At 39.2% G+C, this 12,644-nt stretch overlaps 1 protein-coding gene across 1 annotated transcript in view; it reads left to right on the forward strand.

Annotated features, from left to right (window-relative positions):
* AAGAB (alpha and gamma adaptin binding protein) overlaps window positions 1-12,644 on the forward strand; it is a 66,524-nt gene that overhangs the window by 47,276 nt on the left and 6,604 nt on the right. Inside the window, exons 6-7 of the mRNA XM_007957425.2 lie at window positions 7,647-7,729; window positions 9,449-9,545. Of these exons, the coding sequence (XP_007955616.1) occupies window positions 7,647-7,729; window positions 9,449-9,545 (180 nt within the window). The remainder of the gene's footprint in view (window positions 1-7,646; window positions 7,730-9,448; window positions 9,546-12,644) is intronic.

Raw genomic sequence — 12,644 nt, forward strand, 5'->3', positions numbered from 1 at the left:
CAATGGGCTCAGGTATAGCAAAGATTGTGGGGCTGGCACAGGACTGGGCTGTGTTTCATTCTGCTGTACATGAGGTCTTTATGAGTCAGAGATGACTCAATAGCACCTAACAACAACAACAATGTTAATGGTCAGTTATTGTTTGCTGTTGTTGGTTGCTGGATCTTTGTCCAAAGAATTCCCTTTAATATCTCTTGTAAGGTTGGTCTCGTTTTAACAAATTCCTTTAATTTCTGCTTATGTGGAAATGTCCTAATTTCACCATCATATTTGAGGGACAGTTTTGCTGGATGTATTTAATTCTTGGCCGGACATTTTTGTCTTTCAGGGTTTTATATATACCATCCCATTGCCTTCTTGGCTGCATGGTTTCTGCCAAGAAATCCAAGCTTGGTCTTATTGGTTGCTCCTTGTAGTAACTTTTTGTTTTTCCCATGCTGCTTTCAGGATTCTTTTTTTGTCTTTGGTTTTGATGCATTTGATGATGATATGTCTTTGTGATTTTCTTTTGGAGTCTATCCTGTTTGGGGTTCATTGAACTTCTTGAATGGATATATTCTCATCTTTCAACATACCAGGAAAATTCTCTTCCAACAAATCTTCAACAATTGTCTTTGTTTTATTTGTCTCTTCCTGTTCTGGAATTCTGATTAAAGGTAGATTATTCCTTTTGATGATATCCCACATGAACCTTAGGGTTTTTTCATTTTGTTTTGATCTTTTTTCTGATTGACCCCTTTCCAAAGAAGTATTGAGGTACTTGTCTTCAGTCTCACTAATTTTGTCTTCCATTGATTCAGTTCTACTTCTTTGCCCATTCAGTGTGTTATCTGGTTCTGAAAATGTAGTATTAATCTTGTGGATTTCTATCTGTAGATTCTGTACCACTTCTAAATTTTCATTTATTTTGCCATTTTGTTCTTGTATTGTCTTTCAAAGTTATTCTGGGGTTTTCTCTGTATTTTCCTTAATTTTGTCAGTGTTTTCTTTGATTTGTCTCTCAATTTGTTGAAGGTACCTAAATATAATTCTTCTGAATTCCTTATCAGGAAGCTCCAATGCTGCATCTTCCTCAGGGATGTGTTTTGGATCTATCCTGGTCCCTCGTTTCTCCTGCTTTATCTTGCTTCTTTGTGTGGACTGTGATGCTCTGTTGTCTCCGAGGCATTGTGACATTTTTGTGTTTATATTTAATTGGTGATTATATGTTGGAGTGACTTGCCCACAATTTTCATTTTCTTTGTTTTGTATGCATGTTATCTGTGTAAGCAGGGTACTGTGCTGAGCTCTTCTGTTTGCTAGTTGGCAGTACTTATACACTCACCACCTGTCTCCTTTTCCATTATCAGCCTCCTGTATGTCCCTGCCGTCCTTGGCAAACAGAGCCTATTCTTAGGTCCCTGGAATCTGAATGAGAATACTGTTACCTTAAAATCCAAAATGGCCACCACTTTTAAACAATCAAAATGGCTGAGCCCTCCTAACAGCCAAAAGTCTATCTCCCTTCCTAGTCATAGGCCACTAACGCAGTCATCCATGCAGCCCTTGGCAACCAGCGCTAATCTTTAGGTCAAGTCTCAGGTCCCAATACCACCGGGAAATATTCAGACTATTGGTCCCGTCAGAGTAGCTGACAATCCACTGCTCCGACAATCTCCATACACCCTGGTTTTTTTTTCAGATTTTTCTACTAGTTGGTGCCTAATCCACTTCTGTATACTTCTTTTCAAAGCTCAGGGCTCCAGGATTATCTTCTGTATCTCTGTCAATTGGTTTCTCTTTTCTTTGTTGAAGAGGGTCTGTGGAGCTTGTCTGCCTGTTCTTCCATTTTATCAGAAGTCCTGTATTTACTATTTAGAGCATTACTTTATACATATTTCATACTCGTTAAGTGTTGTTGTTGTTATGTGCCGTGGAGTCAGACCCGAGCTATTGTTATTGTTAACCCTTACAACAATAAAGGTGAAACGGAGGTACAGAGAGGGCATAACTTGTGATAAGACCACACAGTAAAACAGAAATCCAGGCCTTTATCTGTCTCCAATTGTCTGTGCTTATTGTGTTGCCCAGATAAAATGATGGAAGAGTGGAAGAAGAGGAGAAAAATTAGAAGGAAAAAATACTTTCTTAAAAAATTATGTTTTCCCTTTCCCCATACTAAAATTTTCTTTTTTTGTCTAGATATTTAATTCTCTAAATGCTTTGTGTAATGTAGCTCAAAATAGTTATGTGAAATGCATTTTATATTTCTAAAATAACACCGTGACTTTAGATTTGTAAAGAAATATCTAATCACTTTCATATTTTCTTGAAGGGGAAAAAAAATCTTTCCTGTGCTTGAGAATTTCCTATTTCAGATCTTTACTCCAAAGGCTATCATTTTGTTTTTGACACTTCCTGGAAAAATTTTATGCTCATGACCAGCACTACTAGATTTTCCCACTATATTAGCATTTTTTATCTATTATTCCACTGCTGCTAACTTCTTAGTATACTGAAAGTAGTTAGATGTTTTTAGGACCAGAGTTTCGTATACTAGTGACTGCCAGAATAATTTATTTTGCATCACTTTAGTTTCCCCTTCTGTGGCTCTGAAGTTCTAGGAGAAGCATTTGAGTAGGTGGCATCATTATTCCTTTGTTAGGCTAGCAATAAAGCCATAGATGGTAGAGTCAACTTCAACAACTGTCTGCTAAAGATACAAACCCTTCTTAATAGAAATGACATTTCCATGCCCTGAATGCTGAGGAAAAAAAAAAAAAAAAATCCAGCAAACAAGAAAAGATGTATGTAATGTTTTTCTATAACAAGAATAGTTTTACAGAGGGTACACGTGGGCAGCATTTTAATAAACACTGAACCAAGCAAAACTGAGAGTTCCTTTAAAGCCATATGTGTGTAAAATTTTATGCAGCTTTTTTTTTTTTTTTTAGCAGCATTAATGTGTAAGCAGTCTGCTTTGGATAAACCAAAATTAGTTATTTTTCTTATTGTGTGAATCTGTGTTTCTGACTTCCTAAAAATATAAGCCATGGAACATAATCAACTGTCTTGTTAGTTAACTAAACTCTGCATTGCTTCTAAGAAAGTTTTGAGCAAAAGTTTTTCAAGTTCATTATAATTTACCTGAAACCTGATTATAAACTCAGTCATTGTTAATCTTAAAAGGATTATGAAATTTAAGGTTATTATTTTATCTATTTAGTGCCTAAGGCATTTGACTGCTAACCAGAAGTCTGGTGGTTCAAACCCACCAGCCACTCCTCAGAAGGAAGATGGGGCAATCTACTTCCATAGTGATACTGCCTCGGAAACCCAAGAAGGGGTATGAATCCAGTCCAACTCGATGGCACATAACAACAACAATACTTAAACCCAGTTAATTCTAAGTTATTATCAAGAGAGGCTAAAGGAAGAAATGAGAGAGAAGCTAAAAGAATGGTTCTTTACTTCATAAAATCATGAACCTTTAGATCAGATGGAACTTTGGCAACCAGGAATAGCCATCCTCTCATTTAATAACCAAAAAAACTATTGCTGTCAAGTCAGTTCCAACTCATAGCAACTGTATAGCAACCCACCAGGATTTCTAAGGCTGTAGATCTTTATGTAAGCAGACTGACACATCTTTCTCCTGTGGAGCAGCTGGTGGGTTTTAAACACTGACCAGCTGCTTAACCACTGTGCCATCAGGGCTCCAGACCTTCATTTTATAGATCGTAATACTGAAGCACAGAGAGATCGATTGATTTGTGCAAGATCCCATAGGAAGGCGGAGCCAGAAATGAAACTTAGGTTTTCTGGGCACTAGCCTAGTTCTACCATTCTAACTTTTTTCATAATTTTATTCATTATTAGTATGAGACATTAAATTTGAAAAAAAAAAAAAATCTCTTTAAACAAGTAATACGTGAGCATGGGAAAAAAGTCAAAAGATAAAAAAAGGGTTAGGCTATACAGGGACAGTTATAACTCTCCTAACTCCTGTCTATCCTGTCCCCCTCCTTGTGGGCAGCAACTGAAGAGAATGGGACTTTATTATTATTATTATTATTTATTGTGATTTGGGTGGAAGTTTACAGAGCAACTTCATTTTCCATATAGGAGTTAATACATTTTGTTTCATGACATTGATTGCAATCCCTCTAATATAACAGCTCTCTTCCTTTTTCCCTGTGTCCTTTTCTATACATTGCTGCCCTCTGAGCTGTCTCCCTGTACAAATATTGCTCTTCTGATCTCCCATCGTTGAATGTGCTAAGGAGTATACCTACTTGGTGTAAATGTTCACCTTATACACCTGTCTGTTGCTCTGCTGGAAGCCACAGGAGTGAGTTCAATTCCAGGCCTGAAGGGTGACTAGGGGTGTAGTCTCAGGTACCAGTCTCTATCAGACCAGTAAGCCTGGTCTTTTTCATAATTTTTGAGTTTTGTTGCACATCTTTCTCCCACTCTATCCACGATCTCTTGCTCTCATCAAGAATGGGGCATTTTAAATAGACTGTTTTGGTCTAAAAATATGCATAAACTTACGTTGTATTGCATTGTTCTTCATGAATTGCATCTGGCCTGCCAAATTTAGGTAACGCCTAACAGAGGAAAAAATAAGCCATGGAATTGGAATATGGCAAGGTTTGTGAATTAGATTTGAAAATTCCCAAAAGCCCAAGTTATTTATAGTAATAGAAATAAAAGCTGTTTTACAGCAGTACACTAATACTCAGAATAATGTCTTTTGTACAGATCGCCTAAAATGTAAGAATTTTCACATATACCTGTGGCATGTAAAATCCCTGTTTGTTGCAAAACTGTGTACAACTGCTCTCATACCAGTAGCACATCGGTCAAACAGAAAGGGTTATGTTCATGCTTGGATTAACATACTCAGGCTAAGTGAAACTTTTATCAGTGTAGAGTAGCATAGTGCCTAAGGCACTTGACTGCTCACCAGAAGGCTGGCGGTTCAAACCCACCAGCCACTCCTCGGAAGGAAGGATGGGCAATCCTACCTCCGTAGTGATACTGCCTTGGAAACCCAAGGAGGGGTCGCTATGAGTCGGGGCCGACTCGACGGCAAACAACAACAACAACAACAGAGAACAGCACTACAGACCTCTGAGCATTGGAGCCCTACCTGAATGAACCCTTAATGTGCTGTCCTGCAGTGGGTACACCTAGGTATTTGGCCTGGAGAGTTCCTCCCAGAGTAAATGAGTTGAAGGAGGTGCAGGCGGGCTCCAGGAGTGCATGCACACCTTTGATCATTTGGCCAATGCTGAGGTTGTGGAGCAAGAAAAGCAGGGGGCAAACAGCAGATTCTTAGTGCTGCCCAGTGCCTTTGTGGTGCTAGAAGCATAGGAACTGGGCTGATAGCCGTGTGCACTAAGTAGGCTGGTGACTGCCTAGATGGTGAGAGTTCAGGTACAAAAACGCTGCAGGCCAAAGCCCAGCATTCCAGTTAGGGCTTCATCGCAATTTAAAAGGCAAATCTCCCCAAGTGACAAGAAGGAGGAGAACTACAAACGTTTGATTCCTCTGTGTGACCCAAGTATCTGACAGTAGGTTTTACCAGGCAGGAGAAAGAATATAGGAAGTTAGGAGGTGATTTAGAGAGAGAAATGAGAATGAGTGAAGGGATAGGAGAGGAGAGGTCAGGTGGGGGGAAGTTGTCTTTTGAGAGAGTAGCTCTTTCACATCTGTACATGTAGACTGTTGGACTCTGGGTTTTATGTTCTACTCCAAGACTGAATTTCAGACTTCCCTGATTCTAAGATCTCTTTGACCTCTGTTCTAGAGGTTCTGATTCAGTGAGTCTGACTTAGGGCCCTTTGAATACTAGGTTATTTTAGTAAGTGCTCCAAGTGTTTAAGGGGACCACTACTGGATCAGGGATTGTGCTTAGACTTTCATCACTTGTGGATGTTTTACTCTAGATTTGTGCTCTAAATACAAGTATCTAGCTGTATTTACATAGCTAGCTAGTTAGCTAAGGGAGCCTTCGCTGCAAATGGCCCACTTACATCAAAATTAGAGCTTTATTTTAAAAAGCATTCCTGTTCCTTTTTACCTAGTAATAATGCCTTACATTCTTTCTTTCTTTTCTTTTTTTTTTTACAGAACATTTTATTGTGTTTTAGGTGAAAGTTTACACAGCAGATTATTTTCCTATTCAACAATTTATACGCACCTTGTTCCGTAACATTGCTTGCTATCCCTGCAATGTGTCAGCACTCTCCGCATTTCCACCCTGCTTTCCGTTTCCATCTCTCCAGTGTCCCTGCCCCTCCTTGCCTTCTCATCTTTGCTTTGTGGTAAATGCTACCCATTTGGTCTTGTATAGTTGATTGTTCTAAGAAGCATATTCTTCATGAGTGTTACTGTTTATTTTACAGGCCAATCTATAATTTGGCTAAAAGGTGACTCCTGAGAGTGGTTTCAGTTCTTAGTTAAAAGGGAGTGTCTGAGGGCAGTAGTCTCCAGGGTTTTTCCAGTCTCGATCAGTCCAGTCAGTCTGGTCTTTTTCATGAATCTGCATTTGTTCTACCTTTTTTTTCCCATTCTGTCTGGGACCTTCTTATGTGGTCCTGCTCAGAGTACTCAGTAGTGATAGCTGGGCACCATCTAGTTTTTCTTGGCTCAGGCTATAGGAGTCCGTGGTTCATGTGGGCCGTTAATCGTGTGGACTAATTGATTCCTTGAGCCTTTGGTTTCCTTCACTCTCCTTTACTCTAGCTGGGAAGAGACCAATAGTTCTGTCATAGGTGGCCATTCACAAGCTTTAAGACCCAGACACTACTCACCAACCTAGGATGTAGAACATCATCTGTATGAACTGTTATGCCACTACACCTAGACTTAGATGACCCCCAACAATATGGTCCTTAGACGTCAAGCCTAGTAACTTAGTCCTATAAGGTGTTTGAATATGTCTAATACATTTCCTTAACTATACCCACTATGTGCTTATTTATATACATGAATATATATGCAGCACATATAAATAGGTATATACAGATGGCTATAAGTATACCTGTATATGCATATGCATATACTCCCCATATGCCCTCCCAAAACTGTATAGCATACATGTCTACCTATGTTAGTGTTCATTTTAAAAAATGTTTTTGAAAGTTTAAAACATGGGAATATTAGCGCATAAACGCAGATTCATTGCCATTAAGTCGATTCTAACTCATAGCGACCCTATAGGACAGAGTAGAGCTGCCCCATAGGGTTTCCAAGGCTGTAATCTTTATGGAAGCAAACTGCCACATCTTTCTCCCGCAGAGGAGCTTGTGGGTTCGAACTACTGATCTTTCGATTAGCAGCCGAGCACTTTAACCACTGTACCACTAGGGCTCCATATCAATGTACAGTAACTATTAAAACAGCAGTGCTGTTAATCATCCCAGAACACCCAGAGCCACTCTTTAAGGAGTAGCCATTTGTTTTGTTGCAGTTGTATAATGGTCCTGCCTGTAATTTTACCTGTAATTTGACTTTTTTATTATTCAGAATTGAGAGTTTATGGTAATTGATAGTAACTGGTTTTTATAGTCAGAACTTTGATAGTGAGAAAATAACCATCATTTTAACAATTTAAAATGTAAATGAAAATTTCCAGTGATTGCATTTTTCCTTTTCAGATAGGAACCAAGGCTTTAGCCTTCTCAGCTCATTGGCTGGAGCAAACCATACCATTGGGTCAGCAGAGAACTGTCTCTCAGAGGTAAAGATTTTTCTTGCATCTTTTCTTCTCTTTGGCTTTAATTTTTCCTCGTCATTATGAATCTTTAAACCCTTTGTCAGTTTTTTTTCTTTCCATTTAAAGGACAGCAAAGAATATTAAAAATAGATAAAAGGAGGATCTGCCTGTTGTGCCCAGCATCTCTTAACAGCAGGCTAGGTCAGCCCTTATTAAAAGAGTAAGCCCTTTTCAAGATATTTGCGTTTTGGGCTGTTACATGATTTTTGTTAGAATGCTTTTTTTTAAAATTGTGATTTGGGTGAAAGTTTACAGAGCAAATTGACTTTCCATACAGCAGTTCACATACACTTTGTCTCATGACATTGACTACAATTCACCACAATGCAACAGCTCCTCTCCCACTTCTTCCCCATAGTTACCTCTTCCCTGTGTCCTTCCCTCCACGTACTCCTGCCCCCTGAGCTATCTCCCTGTGCATACACAGCCCTTCTATTCTCCCATGATTGTTCTCCCCAAGCAGTGTATCTACTTAGTATAAATGTTCACCTCATATGCCTGGCTTTTGTTTGGCTGGAAGCCACAGGAGTGGATTCAATTCCAGACCTGAAGAGCAGCTAGGGGCCATAGTCTCAGTCGTTCCATCAGGCTCTATCAGACCAGCAAACGTGGTCGCTCTTCTTTTTTTTTTTTCCTAATGATTTTGAGTTTTGTTCACATTGTTCTCCTACTTTACCAGGATCTCCTACATAGATTCCCCTCCAAGTGGTTGACAGTGGTAGCTGGGCACCATCTAGTTCTTCTGGTCTCATAGTCGAATAGGCTGAGGATCACATGGTGTACCAGTCACTTGGACTAATCGTTTCCATGAATCTTTAGTTTTCTTCATTCTTCTTTGCTTGGACAACATGAGACCCATCATTGTATCTAGAAGGCTGGTTGCAAGCTTTGAAGATCCCAGTTACTCACCCAAGTGGGATGTGGAGCAATGTTTTGTGTAGTGTGTTATGCCAATTGAGCTTGATGTCCCCTGCAGCTGTGGTCCCAAGCCCACAGGTTCAACTACTCACTCGCTCTGGGTAGCTGGCTGTGCCCAAGAAGTGACTACAGCCTTGTCCCTTGTCAGTTCTATGATATACCTGGGAATGCTAGAATGCTTTTTAAAACTATGGTGAGATTTCCTTGCTTCCAGATCTTAAGCATAAAATAAAATTTACTTATTTATTTTAATAAGTACTTCCTGTGTACAAGGCTCTATACTCAAATCTGGGATAAGATCCATGTTCTCAGTGAGCTTATAGTACAATTTCAACCTTCTTGTTCTCAAGGACTTTGGCCCATGCTTCCCTTGGGCATTATCCTAGAACCAAGAGAAAATTGTACAGTGCCATGTTGTCTTTCTAGGGATCTTTTCATCAGTCTCTGAGCTGTTTCTGTCAGGGTTTTGTGCATTTTCACATTTGGAATACGACGTGGGTATAAAACAAGCAAAAACATTTTAATAAACTGTAGGAAAACTATAACGCTTCCTAGTTTTTTCCTTGATGGAAAATAACTCCTGGACTGCTGAATTTTTAGACTTTTAGTCTTTAATGTGATGTTGATCAAAACCTCTCTTCTTGCCTCTAGCTCTTATTACTCTTTTGCTAAAGCCAACCAAGGAGTGAATGTGTAAGCTTTTCTGGATTTAGTTCTGAAATAGCCTATTACTAAATTAACACTTGTGTGTATTTTCCTCAACAGCAGCCCCATTTGCCAGCAGGAGATAGAACTGAATCCCTCTTGGATCATCGAAGTGGTGCACCTAACACAGCAGAAGCCCAGGTTGATAGCATCGGGGGTAAGTTTCTTTGGCTACTGAGAGACAGCTCTGTGAAACTTGGAAAAGATACCTGAGCATAAATCATTGAGGGGGAAGTTGACTTTACACATGGAGAAAAGAGGAACATTATTATGTACTCAAAATGAATGTGAGCCTTCCAGATGGCTAGCAGAGAAAGGAGGAAGAATAAGTATGTAACAAATATATGGGCACTATTTTCTCTCTGGTTCTCTTGGCAGGACCTTGATTCAGATCAAAACTGAATCAAAGACAGAACCAGGTGGCGAGACAGCTTTTCATTTCACCATACAACAGTTTTTTCATAGTATTTAACAGTAGTTGGAACCAATGGTGGTAAGAGTAATATAACTTTATATTTTATATTTAATGTTGTATTTTTAAGTATTTAATTTTAGAACTCTTATGTCCAATTTTTTCATTTGGTAACAAACACCACAGTAGTGTTGCAACAAGAGATAGGGATGCTAAAATTAGTGGGCAAAAGTTTGAGGAGAAGTAAAATATTTACCCCTTTAGATATTTATTACAAAGAGAAAAATAGTAACTTTACACTGGAGAAACCTGGCAGACACTGCTTTAACCAAATGAGGAAGGTTAACATCACCAGTAATAAGACATATGGATAGCATATCCCCCAGCTTTGATGCACTGAGAAGGGTCATCACTTAACTTCTGTAATATTCTTGCCAATCTAATAATAACCTCAGTCTAACAATAAGAAAATATCAGATAAAGTCCAATTGAGGGACAAGAATAATGCTAGCAGTAGTTGGACCTACAGACTCAGGACCATGGTCATAGGCAACATAAAGCTCAATTGGCATAACATACTACACAAAACACTGTTCCACATCCTGCTTTGGTGAGTAGTGACTGGGATCTTAAAAGCCTGCAAGCAGCCATCTAGATGCAACAATGGGTCTCTGCTCTCCAGAGCAAAGAAGAATGAAGAAAACCAAAGATCCGTGGAAAACAATTAGTCCAAGGGACTGGAAACCATGCAATCCATAGCCTATACAACTATGAGACCAGAAGAACTAGATGGTACCTGGCTACCACTGTCAATCACTTGGAGGGGGATCTATGTAGGAGATCCTAGATAGAGTGGGAGAACAATGTGGAACAAAACTCAAAATCATAAAAAAAAGGAGGTGGGGGGGGGACCAGGTTTGCTGGTCTGCTAGAGCTTTGTGGAACCCCTAAGACTATGGCCCCTAGCTGCCCTTCAGGTCTGGAATTGAACCCACTCCTATGGTTGCCATCCAAACCAAAGACAGGCATATAAGCTGAACATTTATATGAGGTAGATACACTACTTGGAGAGATCAATCATGGGAAAATAGAAGGGCTGTGTATGCACAGGAAGACAGCTCAGGGGTGGGCTAAGAGTGCATGGGAGGGTAGGACATAGGGAGGAGGTAGCTATGAGGAAAAAGTGGGAGGGGAGCCATTGCGTTGTGGGAGATTGCAGTGAATGTCATGAGGCAAAGTGTATGTGAACTGCTGTATGGAAAATGAATTTGCTCTATAAACTTTTACCCAAATCCCAATAAAAATTTTAAAAAAGAAAAAGAATAATGCTAGCTGTGATGGTTAAGTTTATGTTAACTTGCCTGGGCCATGATTCTGAGTGGTTTGGCAGTTATGTAATGATGAAATCTGGCAGTTAGGCAGTGATTTAATTTGGCAATCATGTAATGATGTAGTCATCCTCCATTTTGTGATGTGCTATGGTCATTCTCCATTTTCACATAACACTGATTTTCCCATAACCACCTGGTTTTTGGAACCTAACCATGTCGGTAAAGTGAGGAAGTGGGTATAGTTTATTAATAGCATTACACCAATATTAATTTCTTCATAGTTATTCATTGTGTCATGGTTATACAAGATTTTAACACTAGGAGAAGGTAGGTAAAGAATATATAGCAACTCTCTATATTATTTTTTGCAAAATTTTTTGTAAGATTAAAATTATTTCATAATAAAAAGCAAACACAAACCAACTTTCCCACCCCAGATCTCCCTCCTTATTTCTTAACTAAACATTTCCATTCTCTACCTCCCATTCACTCCTCAACTCACTCCCATATTGCTTCTGTCCCCGTTATGGCACTAAAACAGCTCTTAGCCAAGGCCACCAGTGATCTCCATGCCTCTACATCTGGTAGATAATTTCCAGTCCTCTTCTTATTTCATCTCTCAGCAGCATTCAGCATTATGGACTATTCCCTAATTATTTAAAATGTTATCTTCTCTTGAGTCGACAAACACAACTTCTCCTGGGTTTTGTCCTGCTTCTCTGTTTATTCCCCCTCCTTCTTTGGTAGATTATGCTCCTTTACCAAGTCTCCAAAACTCCATGGAAAGCTCCCTTCTATATCTCCATTTAAATACTAAGTGATTCTGTTCATGTCTACAAGTCAGTTATCATTTATACATAGATAAATCACAAATGTTTCTCTCTAGCCTTATATACCAAATGCTTACAGGAATGCCCATTGAACTAAAGCAAATTTATTAAACAAAATGTATTTTTAACACCAAATTACCTGTGGCCTTGTGGGAGTTGCAAAGAATTATGTCATCATACTTGACTTCAGGGAGCTTACAGACTAAATGTAATGACAGGACTTGTACTGCAAAGATTAAAGTTGTGGATCTTGAAGTCTTGTATAATTGGGTTTAAATCTTGGCTCTACCACTAGTAGTGATGTGACCTTGAGTAAATTATTTAATGTCTGTGGGCCTTGGTTTCCTCTTCCGTAACATAGAGCTCGCAAATGTTTTCTGATAGGGCTCTTGCAGAGGTGAGATGGAACCATGTAAATTTTAAAGCACTTAGTGGTACTGGTGCAAAGTAAACTCTCTTACTGTAGGAGTATTCATTATAAGCCAAAACCAAACTCATTGCCATCGAGTCAGGGTTTCCAAGGCGGTATCACTACGGATGTAGATTGCCCAACCTTCCTTCTGAGGAGTAGCTGGTGGGTTTGAACTGCCAGCCTTCTGGTTAGCAGTCAAATGCCTTAGACACTACCCCACCAGAGCTTCTTATTTATTATAGTAGTGCTGAGGAATATTAGGATACAAAGT

Source organism: Orycteropus afer, unplaced genomic scaffold, assembly GCF_000298275.1.
Source record: "Orycteropus afer afer isolate SDZICR_OR568_19922 unplaced genomic scaffold, OryAfe1.0 scaffold00015, whole genome shotgun sequence".
Classification (NCBI taxonomy): Eukaryota; Metazoa; Chordata; class Mammalia; order Tubulidentata; family Orycteropodidae; genus Orycteropus; species Orycteropus afer.